This window comes from Leishmania mexicana, chromosome 31, assembly GCF_000234665.1.
Source record: "Leishmania mexicana MHOM/GT/2001/U1103 complete genome, chromosome 31".
Classification (NCBI taxonomy): domain Eukaryota; phylum Euglenozoa; class Kinetoplastea; order Trypanosomatida; family Trypanosomatidae; genus Leishmania; species Leishmania mexicana.
Window position 1 is genome coordinate 280745 of NC_018335.1, and position 14334 is coordinate 295078.

General features: G+C 55.4%; 1 protein-coding gene across 1 annotated transcript; it reads left to right on the forward strand.

Moving 5' to 3' along the window:
- Positions 1-4354: 4354 nt before the first annotated feature.
- Positions 4355-8455, forward strand: LMXM_31_0810 (putative serine/threonine protein kinase; the record flags this gene model as incomplete). The annotated part of the gene is made up of 1 exon (XM_003877875.1): positions 4355-8455. The coding sequence occupies one exon, from the start codon at positions 4355-4357 to the stop codon at positions 8453-8455; it is 4101 nt and encodes a 1366-aa protein (XP_003877924.1).
- Positions 8456-14334: the final 5879 nt, after the last annotated feature.

The following is a 14334-nucleotide window of genomic DNA, read 5'->3' on the forward strand; positions in this document are numbered from 1 at the left end:
TGTTTACTCTTGCTGCTGCTCCATGGAATGACGCAGGCGCCTCCCCCCTTTCATTCACCACCGCTACCAGGACAGCTGCTTATCCTCTGTCTTGGTGCGCGTATATGTTGCTTGTACCTCTCTCGCTATCTCCATCCTCTCCTCGTTTCTCATGACCTCCTCTTCTCCGCCTCGGAGTGTTTTACGGCGCCGTCCACCTACACACGATCGCCGCTGCAAACAAGAAAGCGGTTCTCACGGCGCCTCGTTACACAGTCACACACCCCCACACACGAAAGCAGAGGCACTCTGGCTCTTGCCCTTCCCCTTGCGTCCCTCATCTTCTGAGTGTGTGTGTGCTCCTACCACGAAAGGTGTGGACGCGTCTCCTGCTTCTGTGTTAACCCCTCTGTCTCCCTTGTTGCTGCGGCACCGACCCACGGCTTCCTTTTTTTTCTGTCGCCTTCCTTTTCCCTCGCACCCCCGCGTTGTGTGTGCGCGCGTCGCTGCCGGTGCCGACTGCGCGTGTAGGTGTACGTGCGACACGGACCGGCCCGAGGAAAATTCGGCAAGAGAAGCCCAGCAAGACACCAAGAGTGCGCGGTATTGATCATTTTGTTTTTCTTGTGTATCTTTGAGCACCACCAAACGGGAAGACCGGGCGAAGGAAGTGTGAGCCGAGGTGTGGGTCTCTACACCAAGCAGCAAGACGGCACACCGCGTGGTGGTGGCAGGGAAAAGGCGGTATATAGCAACGCTCCTCTCTTTCACATCTTATTGTTTCTTGCCGTGAGCTCCGACTACGTTTTTTTTTGCCCGGTTTTGCTCACTTGTGCTTATCTCCTGTCCCTCTGGTACTGTCAAACGCATCCAGTGCATCTTGATGCTGGTGGTTCTGCGAGAAGGTCTTCATCCCACATACGCAGGCGCGCACCCGAGTACACAACCCCCCCTTCCCCTCCCACACACACACACACACACGTGTAAACACCCACCTCTACCACTCTACCCATACACACGCACAAAGGTGTAACGCGCGTGCTCTCAAGACACTTCTCCCTGCGGTTTCTCTTTCACTCCCGCTGTTACATCTTTGCCTTTCCCTGTAGAGAATTTCGTTGGTGATTCTTTCGTTGTTTGCTGTTCTCCTGTCTTGCATGTTGTCCTCTATCGTTGAAGTTGTGTTGTCGTCTACATTGCTGTTTCTCTCTTTTCCTTTTTTCCTTTTTTTCTTCACGGTCTTTCGCTAGTCCTGCGCTGTGCACACGTGTACCTTTGCATCCTCCTTGTTTCGGCGTCTCGCACACCTGTTTACTGCTGTTGATGTATGTTTGTTGTGTGCGTGTGCGCGCTATCTTTTTTTTTCTTGTAGATTTACTGAGTTTTGTGGTTTCTGTAGTGTTGCTGGGGGTTCCTTCTTGGCCTTCGTATTTACTCTAGTTCGAACTTCCTATCGCGGTTTTTTTACTAGCGCGCGTGCGTGCGCGTGTGCGCGCGTGTGCGTGTGTGTGTGTGTGTGGGTGTATCTGCCTCCCTCCCTCTCTTGCACGTTGTGTGTGCCTGAGTTGCGCAACACCTCGCCCCGCGCTTGTATTGCCCACCCTTCATTTTTTTTCTTGAGTGTGTGTGAGTGTGAGTGTGTGTGTGTTTTATGGGTTTCGTATTTTTTTTGTTCGTTTCTTCACCGCTTTCGCTGTTCTACGCTCTGTCCCTCTCTCTCTTATCATTCTCCCTTTTTTTGTTGTTGTCTACTGATCAAGCTCATACACCCTCTTCCCCCTCTCCCCCAAAAGAAAAGAAACACACACACACACAAAAGTGGCGCACACGGCGTCCTCTGCCCCCCCTCTTCCCGTCTGACCTCGCCATATCTTTTTCTTTTTTTTTCGCGTGTGTGTGTGCACTTCATTTGTGCGGGTTTAACCTCCCTACCGGGCTTCATCTTTGGCGCCATCGTTTCACTTCTGCTGAAGGACACTGAGGTGCGCGTCGGCTCAGAAACGCGATCGTTGAAGGTGGAAGGAGGTGTTTTACAGCTCTCGTACTTATCTTTCTCTCTGCCTATATCATCTACGTGTGCGTGTGCATGACCGGTGCCTGCTCATAATATTTGTCGATTCAACAGCAGCAGCGTTTTCTTGCTGTTCTCGTGCGTGCGTTCGCTCTCCTTCCTGCATCCTCTTTTTTTTGGCCTCCCCAATCTTTTCCACCAAATTCGCACCCCAGCCCTTTAGGTGTAGTCAGCTCTTCTTTTTGTTCGTGCCTGCACGCCTTTTCTCTTACTTCCCTCTGCGTGCTCCCTTCCCCACCTATCCCACCCCTCGTCTTCCCCTCGTGTTCGAGTGTGTGCCTCCGCTGCGTGTCCTCTGTTTCTTCCTTGTTTCACGTGTCTCTCTGCTTTTATATACATACATATACGTATATGTGTTTGTTTGTGCACACACGTCGTCGTTTTTTTGCCCCTCTCTCTCTCGTTGAAGGGTTTTGTTTTACGCGCGCGCTCTATTCCATCATCATTTCGCTTTTACTTTCCCCCTCCCCCGTTTTTGTGCTTGCGTGCTGCTCGTTTCTCGAGGTCTGTGTGTCTGTGTCTGTGGCTCGGGCGTGCGTGCGTGCGTGCGTGTGTGTATTCGTCTCTTCACACTAGAAGAAAAGGAGAGCCAACGAACACATTTTTATTTTACTTGCCTCTGCCACTTTCTTCTTCGTCCTCCTCGTCTTCTGTTCTTTGTCTCTCTGTCTCTCTTCTGCTTTCTTGATCGCGCGTGTGGGGTGCGGTCATACTGCTGCGTGTTGGTGTCTGCGTTGCCTTTCCGGGTGTTTGCGAACCGTCCCCCCTCACCCCTCTTGCACACAAGCTCAACAAACAGCATATACACACGACAGACGAACTGACGTCAACACACTTGTACCTTTTACACGCAGGCCACCGTGCACGAGCATACGGCAGTTTTTTACTGTTCTTGTATTCCTTTCTATCTTCCAGCGCAATCGACTCGTTCGAGCCTGCACGTCCTCGTCCACCTGTTCTCTCTCTTCTGCCCTTTCTTTTCCGCACCTGGTGCTGTGTCTGTCGGCGTGTTCTCGTTTGTGTTTAGTGTTTCCTTCTTGTTTTTTTTATTAATATTGCGGTGCCTTTTTTCCTCTCTCCTTCGTGTGGGATCTGTGTGTGTGTGGGTGGGTGTTGCCTGCGTCCGCTGGGGGGCACCCACGAGCGTACGATAAGGCATCCAGACCTGTGTGTCTCGTCCCCTCTCTCTCCCTTCGCACTCTTCCCGCTCATCCTTATTTTTCGTTTTTTTTTCGACGATCATACATACACGCACGCGTACCTGCAGTCCCTCTTCTGTTTTGCCTTTGGTTATGTTCTGTGGTGTAGCTGCTTTTCCTTTGGTTTTACTTTTCTTGTATTCCGCCTTGGCGCTCCCTTCCACTCCCTCTCTCCCCCCACCACGCCACACCGCACCGGACTTTGTACGCAAGAGACGAAGGGACGGCAAGTGAGGCGTAGTCGTACGTTGCACTGCTCGACCTCCTTTTTGCTCTTTTTTCCCTTCCTTCCCTTCTTCCGTCTTCATTTTCTTTTCTCTGCTTGGTCTGCTCATTGGGGAGCCGGCTTGCGAAGCATCTCCAGCGCGCGGGTCCTCTTGTGTGTTGCCTCCAACAAGGACAACACACGTGCAAGCCTCCACGCGCATCGTGGCGAGGCAGAGGGTCATGCAACCGCACGTGCTTTCTATTCTACATAGTGTCTCAATACGCCCTCACACGTACACCAGTGGAGGGAGCATAGTGGGTTGCGGTGCACCACTGTTAGTGCAGATTCAGCCTCGACGGGGAACGCACATTCCTTCCGCACACTTCACCGCATCCCAGCACAGCAATGTTTAAGGGCAATAGCGTTCAGCCGATCATCATCGACTCCAAGCACTCGTGCACCTCCAGCGATAGCGGCGACGCAGATGGCACTACGTCGCGGGGTGCACTGATTTTAGCCAACGGGATAGCGGTGTCTCCGGGGCCACCGAGCGGGTCTAGTGCGCCAACGCCGTCTAGAGTCTCCGAGGCTGTGCTCGCCTCCCGGCAGCCGATTCCGTCGGGTGCCAGCCCATCCGTGGCAGACGGTGGCGCGACCACCGACATGTGGTACGAACCCACTGCCGCCAACTTTCCAGCACAACCGCGTGGTTCTGTCATTCGCGTTCTGCCGACTGCTGGTGGCTACGCCACGGGGGAGCAGAACGCCCCTGCGCCGAGCTGGAACGCCCCGAATCTGGCGCATTCCGTTTCTCAGCCAGGGCAGCACTTTTCACTGCTGGATCTGCAGCAGAGTCATGCGAATAACACGTCCACAACGGCTGGCACGGCCTCGACCATGATCCGGAACGCCACGATCCCGGCGTACATCCAGCCCAGCCCGAACCACAGCAACGACCACAACATGAGCCTGTCGCTGAGCCTGCAGAAGCAGAAGGACGCGAACGCTGATGATGAGGACTACGCCGACGGCCGACGCATCTTGATGCACAACCCGCTCAAGGGCCATCTCTTCAGCAGCACCTCGGACTCCTCGCTTCACAGCTCCATCGGCCAGCCGGAGATGATCGCGGCGGCTTCCAGCAGCGTGCAGAAGGGGAGCAGCGACCCTGGCAACCGTCTCGACACAGCGCTCGGCTTGTCCGGAGAGGAGACGACGCAGGGACTGGTTACGGAGAACGTCGAGGGCCCGTGTGATGAGAAGCGCGTGAACCTGATTGAGGTGCACGTCATCGACTCGGACGACGATCCATCCTCGCTTGAGGAGCAGGAGCCACAAGTTTACTGCACCATTCCCAGCCTTCCCGCCGTTGCTTTTATCATGTGCTTTGGCGCCATCATTGTGGGGCTGTTGGGCTTCCTTCCCTTCTACTTCGTCGGCGTCAACTCCAACGCGCGCACAACAGAGTATCTGCTGAGTGAGGCCATGAAGGGCGTCGCCTCTATCACGCAGAACAGCCTGGCGATGCTTCCCGCGTTTGTGCACATTGTGACGTTCAACTACATCAAGCGTCATAACACGACACTGGAGGAGACGAACTTGCCCAAGGACCCGGATCAGCTGCTGGTATCGCTCCTCACGGTTCTCACTCGCTTCAACGAGGCCATCTCGTATTTGCGGTTCGTCTACGAAGGCGGTCTCTACACGAATGCTGGCTACACAGACCCGAAGCCAAGCGATGCGAATCAGACCCGCAAGATCTACGGCGGTCACAGTCGCACGCTCAACACGGTCCCCATGCTCGAAATGGACAATGAGAGCGTCACCGCTGTTGAGCCGCCAAACGTCTTGGGTTGCTTCGACTTCCACCGCGAAGTCACCCTCCCTGAAGGTGCCATGAATCAGATTGTGAAAGCGTGGGTGGCGGACCCGCAGAACAGCACGCGCTGGCTGCTGGCCTCCGATAACACCACTCCGACGTACTTCAACTTTGTGATGCCTTTCATCGTCAACGGCTCCCTCGGCTACTTCGAGGCTGGCTCCTCATCGGACAAGATCATCGAAGAAACAACCACCCTCGTAAGCTTTCTGCGCAAGAACGGTCGCATCTTTCTCGTGGATGCCACACGCAACATTCTTGTCGGTAACAGCTGGAACCAATCAGTGCAGAGCAGAACGGATGACAACGCGATCGGCGCAACCATCTACACCCCGACTCGCATCTACGAAATCACCGAGCCCATCATTCTCGCTGCCATGCAGGTGGTTAACGAGAGCGGTAGCTTGACGGAGGTGTTGAAGGACAAGGACACAGCCCTCATCACCTTTTGGTACAAGGGGAACAACGCATTCCTGAACCTAACAAAGGTGAAGGACTCGTACGGGCTGGACCTCGTTCTTGGCGTCGTGGTCGTGCGGGCTGACTTCGAGAAGGCCTTCTCCACTGCGCGCACGGCGGCCTTCACGGTGACGGTCTTGGTGGTTGTGATCGCCGCTATCGTCGCTGTTGTCATCGCGTGGTTTGTCGTGCGGGAGATGAAGCGGCTCATCCCGCAGCTCATCCGCGCGTCAAACCTTGAGGTGTCCCGCGGCGACGGCAAGGATCACCGCGTGCAGGGCTGGCTGGCGTACATTACGGAGATTCGCGGCATTCACGAGGCCTTCGTGCGCGTCGAGCGGAGTTTGCGAGAGATGCGCACGTTTGTGCCGGCGGCCGTCATGACTCTGGCGCCGTCCGACGACTCTCACAGCGACGCGGATCTTGCTGACGGCAAGACGCGCCGTGTGCGTACGCGCTTTAACGCTAACATAGTCAAGGACAACACGAACGAGTTCTCACGAGTGGATGTGGCGATGGTACTGGTGGACGTGCACCGCGCAATGGACGCGACTGAGGCATGCTTTATTATGGATATCATCTCGCAGCGCGCCGAGGAGTACACCGGCTACATCGAGTCCGTCAGTTCTAGCAGCTTCTTCGTCAATTTCGGCACCCAGTCGCAGAACCCGCTCGTGGTGTCGAAGATTTGCCGCTTCGCGCTCGAGGTGTACCAGTCCGTGCCGGACTTCATGCGCCACCGCGTCGTCTGCTTCGCTGTCCGCATGCCGTTTCTTGTTGGCACGTGCGGCGCACGGCACAGCAAGGCCCGCGTCGTCTTCGACACGCAGCGGATGCTGGGCATTTCAAAGGTGCTGTGGGACATCGGCTGCCACGTCGCCTCTACGACAGACACACTCTCGCACTTCGCCACGAGCAGCGCGCAGATCCCGTGGTACCGGATTGACTGCGTGCGCTTCCCAGACGAGGTTTCGCAGGTGACACTGTGCGAGCTGCTGGACCCGTGCTCGTCGCTGCAGGATAATGAAAACATGCCAAAGAGGATGGGCGACGGTCTCTCGAAAATGTGCAAGGGTGAGTACAAGGAGGCGCTTATGATCTTTGACTCGGCGCACAGCGAGAACGTGCAGCTGAAGCGGCTGCGCAAGATCTGCATTGACCGCATCGCCTCTGGCGACACAAGCAAGTACATTCATCTCATTCAGGACGTCTACGTGCTGGACTCCACCCCCAGCAACCACGAAGACATGGCGATTGGCGGCGGTGCTGCGATGTACGACTGCGACGCCGACAACCCCATCGGCGTGGCGACGAACAGCGGCGAGGTGTGCGATCGATCCAACGAGCCACCGTTCTTTGCATGCAACTCCTTCGGGAATGGTGCGGGGATGCCGGCACCAGTGCTGTCGCAGCCCGCAGCACACGCCTCGTCTCCGGTTGCGCGTCACCCCGCACCAACGTGCAACTCGAAGACGTCGCCGACGCCGTCCGTGACGACTGGCGGTGAGGCGGCCGAGCCCTCGCACCTCACCGAGCGGGCTGTGACGGCCGCCATGGGTCCCCGCGAGTTCCCTCCATGCGGAGCGCTGCAGGTGGCTGGAGCCAGCGGCGCGGGTCCAGGTCTCCCTCCCTTTCATCCACGAACCCCTGGCGCTACGACGACGCCAGCCAGCATGCCTGGAAGCTCCCCGCCCTGTGGCGCACGCGACGACAGCGCGAGTGAGGCGCCGTCGTTTCTCATGAACGCCTTCGTCTTCGACTCCTCCATGGCTTCCGCGGCCTCCGCGGACGCTGTTGGTGCGACCGTGCAGGCGGCAGATGAGCCCCAGGTGTTGCGGGACGTGAACCAGCACGAGTGGCAGGTCTCCCTCTACCCAATCGGCAGCGGCGCCTTCAGCTTCATCTATCTGGGCATGTCAGACGACGGCGTGCAGGTGGCGATCAAGCGCATTCCCCGGCTGCACCGCGGCATCAAGGAGGAGGAGATGGTGTCCGAGGTATGCACGTGCGCCAAACTGCGACATCCCAACATTGTTCCCTACATCTCCTGCTGTGTAACCCAGTCGTACCTGGCAATCATCATGGAATACATGCCAGGGGGCTCGCTGCACGACATCATCGACAACTTTGGCAAGCTGCCTCGCACCGTCGTGCGCCGGTTCATGCTCGACATTGTGAACGGCCTAGCGTACCTGCATGAGTCCACCACGCACGGTGACGTGAAGCCGCACAACATTCTGCTTGGCGTGGACGGTGTCTGCAAGCTCTCCGACTTTGGCTCCGCCTCGGACAGGCTCACGGAGGCGTGCTGCGTCAACGAGGACCGCCTGATGCGCGGCACGGCCGTGTACATCTCACCCGAGGGTGCGCGCAACCTTCCACTGACCTCCGCCTCTGACATCTACTCGCTCGGTATCTCGTTCTTGGAGATGGTGCTGGGCCGCCTGCCGTGGAGGTGGGCCGATCCGGAGAGAACAGACGCGCTCCCGCTGCGTCACGACCACGATTTTGTGCAGTGCCTCACCGCCAATGCCATTGCTGTCGACATTCCCGACGACCTGGACAACGACGTGCGCGAGTTGGCGCTGGCGAGCTGCGCTGAGAACCCAGAAAAACGACCGACAGCCCAAGAGCTGCTTTCCTTCGCCTTCCTGATTTGAGAACCCTGCGTCCCCGTACCTCCCGAGCGTCCATTGATGCGTCCCTTGTGCGTGTCACTTCGTCGCTTGCCGCGAAACGCAGAGGCACAGCAGAAGGGAACGATACCGTTGCGGTGCTCTGCTGGATGCGGTCATTTGCACTGGCTTCCCGTTCCCAACGCACGCGCCCATGACGCGTTTTTTTTTTCGGTGTAGTGGCTTCCTTTTGTGCGTGCAGCACGACGCGTTGTCTCCTTTTCTTTGCGTGCTGGCAATGTCCGTGTTTCTCCTCTCCTCGCGTGCGTGCGCTGCCTCTGTTGTTGTTTGCTCGATTCTCTCATTTTGTTCGTGTTCGCCTTCTTTTCCACCTTTGTGTATGCTGTTGATGCTGCAGCGCCAGCTGCCTAGCCGGGGTCCTTCCTCCGACACACCCACCTGCCACTCCTTTCCTCGCCACTTCCCTGTACGGGAGAAGAGGCCAACGCGAAGAGGAGTGGATAGTCATGGAGCGACGTTGTCTTCTCCGCGTCGCCTCGTGTAGGTCAGAGCTCTCCTTCTCCCAACCGATTTGCCTGTTGATGGCTGTATTGGTGTCGCTCTTGTATTTCTCCGTTTTTTTTTGGGAGGGGGTATCTTTTCGTTTGTGTGGCTCTCCGCTGTTCTTGCTGCTGGTTGCATTAGCCTTCTATCCTTTTCCCCTCCTTATTGGGCCTGTGTGCGTGTGTTCGTTGTTTCTTCTCGCCTTTTGCTGTCACTCGCACGGACAGAAAGACCTGCGGCCTCCCCCTTCCCTCTGTAGCACGTACGAGGACGAGGAAGACTGCCGGATCATACACACACACACGCACGCACACACGAAAGAGAGCTGTAGAGAAGGGTATCAAAAGAGAAAAGAAATGCCAATCCGAATTAGACAACTCGCCCCCACCCACCCACTCACTCTTCGCGTGCGCAGAGGCTCTCGGGCACATGAACGAATATGTGTTGCACTCTTCTGCTGCGCACGGAAATGTATATTAGTGGTTGCAAGCGAGTTCTCGTGCTGGGTGTACGGCATACATACCTGGAAATTTCGCTTTCGTGTATTCTCTCCTTCATGGAATTCGGTGCGACCTGCTCTTGTTTCCGCCGCGCGTCTCCGTGCTCGTTAGTTTTATTATCTGTACTCGTCATTGTTTTTTTGTTTCTTCCTTCACCGTTGTCACACCAACCCCCTTTGTGTGTGCGTGTGTATGTGTGTCTACGCACTTATTTACATGTAGTGCGAGTGCTGGTGTGCGCATGTCTGCTTCAGCTATGGGTTATCGTATGATGTGCGCGAGTGCGTGCATGAAGCCGTGCGGTATGGACATACACGTTTTCGTAACGCCCCCCAAGAGTGTCGTTCCCTCTCGCTCTTTTTTTGTTTGAAATTGCTCATTTTTTAAGTCTTCATTTGGTGTGCTCTCGCCGCGAATCAGCTCCGCGCATCTCTCTCTCGTTGGTGCTGCCGTTCTCTCCCCTCTCTCTTTCGCTCGCTCTGTCTTGCTTTCTCATTGGTGTTTCGATTCACGTCTTCTCCTGCACATGTGCGGTGCGTGATGCTACTGTGTGTGCGTGACGTTCTGCTCTTCAGGTCTTCTTTATGGCTCCCCATTCCTTTTCTGTCCGGCGTTCTAGCCTCTCCTCCCCCCACTTCCTCTCACTTCCCCTCCCCCTTTCGTTCTGTACGCTGCATACCCCCTCCCTTCCCCCTCTCCCTCTCTCTTCCTATGCTTCCTCTCTGCCTTTCGCTGTTGTACTCCTCCCTTTTTTTCCTTACACACGAATAACTTCAGATGTCTCCGTCACTGCATCAGAGAGTGCATCTACGCGTATGGTTATGTATGTGTGTGTGTGGGGGGGGGTCGGTGGCAGTGTACGAGCACGAGTGGGAGAGAGAGGGAGAGGCCGTGCACACTTCATGGGAAACCAGAGAAGGTGACGCATCGCGAACAAGAAGCCCAGAGAGGCGGAGTAGGGAAAGAGCAACGAAGGGAAAGCGACGACGACGACGACGAAAAGGTGACGCAACTGTTCCCTTATTTCACTTCTTTGTTCTGCTCTTTTTTTTGTCTTTTTTTCTTTCTACTCTTTGACGAAGTCACAACCTCGTGTCTTTGTGACATTTGTTCTGGTCTTCTTGTTATGTGGTGGCCACGCACACACTGTCTGTCCACGTCACTCTTTTTCGCTTCTCACTCTCCCGCCTCGTTTCCCGTGAGTGGTCGCGTGGGGGAGGTATGCGCTTGTAATTGGCGCCTGCTCTCTCGTGTGTCTTTGTTTCCTGCGCCGTATCCCGCCTACGATGAGGCTCTTCTTCAGTCGCTTCTTTCTTTTTTTCTATGTTGTTGCTGTGGTTGTTCTTCTGCTCGTTGCCCTTTTCTATCCCCACCACCGTCTTCTCCAGACTTGGTGCGTTTCTCCTTCCCCCCGCTCTCTTCTCTCTCACCCTGCCCCCTTCGCTCATATCTGACGCGGTGTGCATCAGAGCGAGAGGGGGGGGGGAGAGGTACGACGCTCACAAGCGGGATAGGAAAGACGTTGGGAGGGGGGAGGGAGTGTATGAGAAGCGGGGAAGCGGCCGTATTCCAATCAGTCCTTTTATCCGTCCTCCCTCACACGTCAAGTCACCGCCCTCTTCCTCCCTTACTCCTCTCCCTCCCCCCACACACGTAAACCCTTCCATCTTTTTTTCGAATTCACTTTCCTCTCGCACCTGGGGTACAGAAACATAAAAAAAAGAAAGGCGAAGGGCGGCGGCAATAGAGGTGAGGCTGCGGAGGGGTGGGGAGGGGTGGACGGCGGAGATGGTGAGGGAGCTGCTTGGGGGACGGACAGAGACCATACATGGTGCGTCTTTTTCCACCCTCTCCTCAGGGAAAAAGAATCTTTTTGATTCGGGCTCGTACCCCCTCCCCTCCCTCTCTTCTCTCTCTTCGCCTTTTTCTTTCTCTGGGTATAGGTCACATGTTCATCTGGTTGTCTTCGTTTCCTTCACTCCCCTCTGCCCTCCTCCAATCCTCTCCTCCTCCCCTCCCCATCCTCTTGTTCCTTTTTGGTATTCCCTCTTTTTGTTCTGATTTCTTTACGCCTTGTCTTCTCGCACCTTTCCTGCGTTCTCCCGCTGTGGCTGTTCATGTTGTGTCCCTCACGTTGTTTGTTTCGCATGTTTGCGCTTCTTGCCTGGCGGCTGCATCTCTTACTTCTTTTCCGCGCCCCTCCCTTCTTCCCCTCGTTTTTTTTTTGTTGTTGGACTTACACCCGCTTCACCACCACCACGAAACAAAAAAAAACGTTTCTGGCGTGCGCCGGTCTCACATCACCTCTTTTTTTTTCTGTTTACGTTGTTTCTGTGGCGCATGTTGTGGAGTCGTTGGTCTCTCTCTCTGGTCCTCACCCGCCTTTTTGGTTTGTGTGCTGCGACGTGCTCTCTCCTTCTCTCCCTGGAGAGTCTTTCCTCTCTTGTGGCTCCCTCTCGCGCGTGCCGAAGTCTGATCGAACCTTGTGGAAGGCACCGATGCACCAGCGCGGGCGATTCGCGGGCGGGAACGGACAGGACGCCAGCAGGGATGCACAACAGACACACGCCCACAGAAGGAGAGGTGCACAAGAGGGTCTTTTACACCTCTTGTGTTCCTCTGCCTCCTTTGATGTCCACCTGCGAGTGCCTAGACGTGTTTTCGACGTTATTGTTGTTTAGTTGTCCACGGTTTGTGACACTACCTCTTTCGCAGCCAAGTTTTGTTTCGTCGTTGTTGCTTGCTTCTTTTTGCAGACGCGTACGCACCCCGCCACCTTCTCCTTATCGGAGCGCCTCTTTACCTCAGGCAAGCGATGGTGCGTGAGGATGTGGGATTCGCACAACACACACACCCACCCACCCACACACAGAAAAACGCAGGTGCTTGTATGAGCGCAGCGCAGGGCTTGATGTGTCCGTGTGGGTGTATGTGAGGAGGGGGATATTGTTGTATACATAACGTCAATCTTTACCTCTCACTCTTCTCCTGTCGCTTGATGTCTCTTCTTTATGTATCACTACCTCTCTTCCTGCCGTTGTATCTCCCCTTTCCCCTTGTGTGCGTGTAACACACGTTTTGTTTTTCCTTTTTCGTGCTATCTCTCTCTGCTTGTGCCCCCGCCAACCCTCTCCGTCTCTCTTGTTACTTTCTGGTATGGTTGATGGTATTGCGGTTGCTCGTGATTTGTGCTGCCACTGGAGTGCTTCCTCCACAAACGCGTGCGCATGTTTCTGTGGGAATGCGGTGGAGGAGACGTTTTTTTTTTTTTTAAGGGAAGTATGCAGACAGATGTACACACTGCCCTCCTTCACCTCCCCCACACTCCAAGCCCCCTTCTCAAGACTTTTTCGGATCGCCTTGCTTTTTCTGTGCCGTTCTTGGTTCTCTCTTCGTACCTCACAGTCAATTCTCATGTACCCACAGGAACCTTCTTCTCCTCACCACGCCCTCTCTCCGCGTGTTCTTTGTTTTCACCCTCTTCTTCGCTTATTCCCTCCAACCACCTCCCTCCGCTCACCTCTCGCTGCGTGTGTATCTCTCTTCCTTGAGGAAATGTCACAACAGTCAATACAATTTGCCACGAAAACCGCATCTGCACCAAAGGCGAAATACGAGTTGAACCAGAACTGTTGAGACGGGTGGACACCATCGCTTTCCTGTGTATTTTGTGCGTATCTCTGTCTTTCAAGGGTGCTTGTGCGCGTGTCTCGGTTGTACACGTTATCCCTGTCTTGTAAGGCAGAGAGGCTCAAATAACGTGGCTCCTCCTTCGCGTTTGTTTTCCCGTCTTTCCTCCTCCAGATCACAGCGCTGACGTGTTTCCCATGCGCCTTGCGGCCCGCACAAACGCCCACGCCTGCATATAATGCTCACCGAAAGGAGACACCAAGAGTCCGCCAACTCACACTGGCCATTGCCCTAATCTCGATGCCTGTCCGGTGAGCCACGTTGCGTGACTCTCCGTCGCCTCGCTCATTGCGCTCTCGTTTGTGCTGTTCCAAATCTTTGCGTGCCCGCATGCGCAGTTTTGGAGGAGTGAAGAAGGACGAAACATTACGGTGAGGGGACTGCGACGTATGCTGCCCCTCTCCCTCTCTTGTCACGTTCACTTTCTTGCGCGGGCATCAGTGAGAAGAAAAAAAAGAAAACTGAACATGCCACGACAGGCGACATCAGCAAGCCTTCTTCTCGGAAACTCCCCCTCCCCCTCGAAAAAAAAAGTAAAGGAAGAGTTCGCGCGCACAGCCGACCTGCACCACCACCACCACCACTTGTGACGGCGCTTGAGCAATGATCTCCACAATCAGTGATTGTGTTCGCCTTTTTCCCCCTTTTCTTTGTGTGCCTCTCTCGTCTCTCCCGCGCTCTCTCCTGCGCTTTAACCCGTTTCTTTTCTGATCGCTCTTCTTCTCGCGCCCTCGTTCGCTTTCTCCATCCTTCACCTTCTTTGTGCACCTGCACGTGCTTCTGCGTGTGCGCGCGCGCGGCTCGCATCGCCCTAGGAATGAGCCGTTGTGTTCCGCCACCTTTTTTCCACTTTGTTCTTGTGCGTCTTTTTTTTCCGGCTAGACTGATAAGGTACAGCAAACAATCAATGAAAGCAGACCCACTATTTCTTGCATCATCGTCGTGATGGAAAAACCACAGGGCGGGGAGGAGGTGCGGCTGCCGGCCGTGGCGGGGTGGGGTGGGGACGGTTTATGCGCTGCTTCTCTTGCATTTCATGGTTGTGGGACCCCGACCGGCTTCCTCTCAGGGGCTCCTCTTCTATCCGCCTCCTCCCACTCTGCTGGGCGTGTGTGGTCATCGTCGTCAACTCAGGGTGTAGCGAAGGTGGAGAGACGCGGTGACTGACTG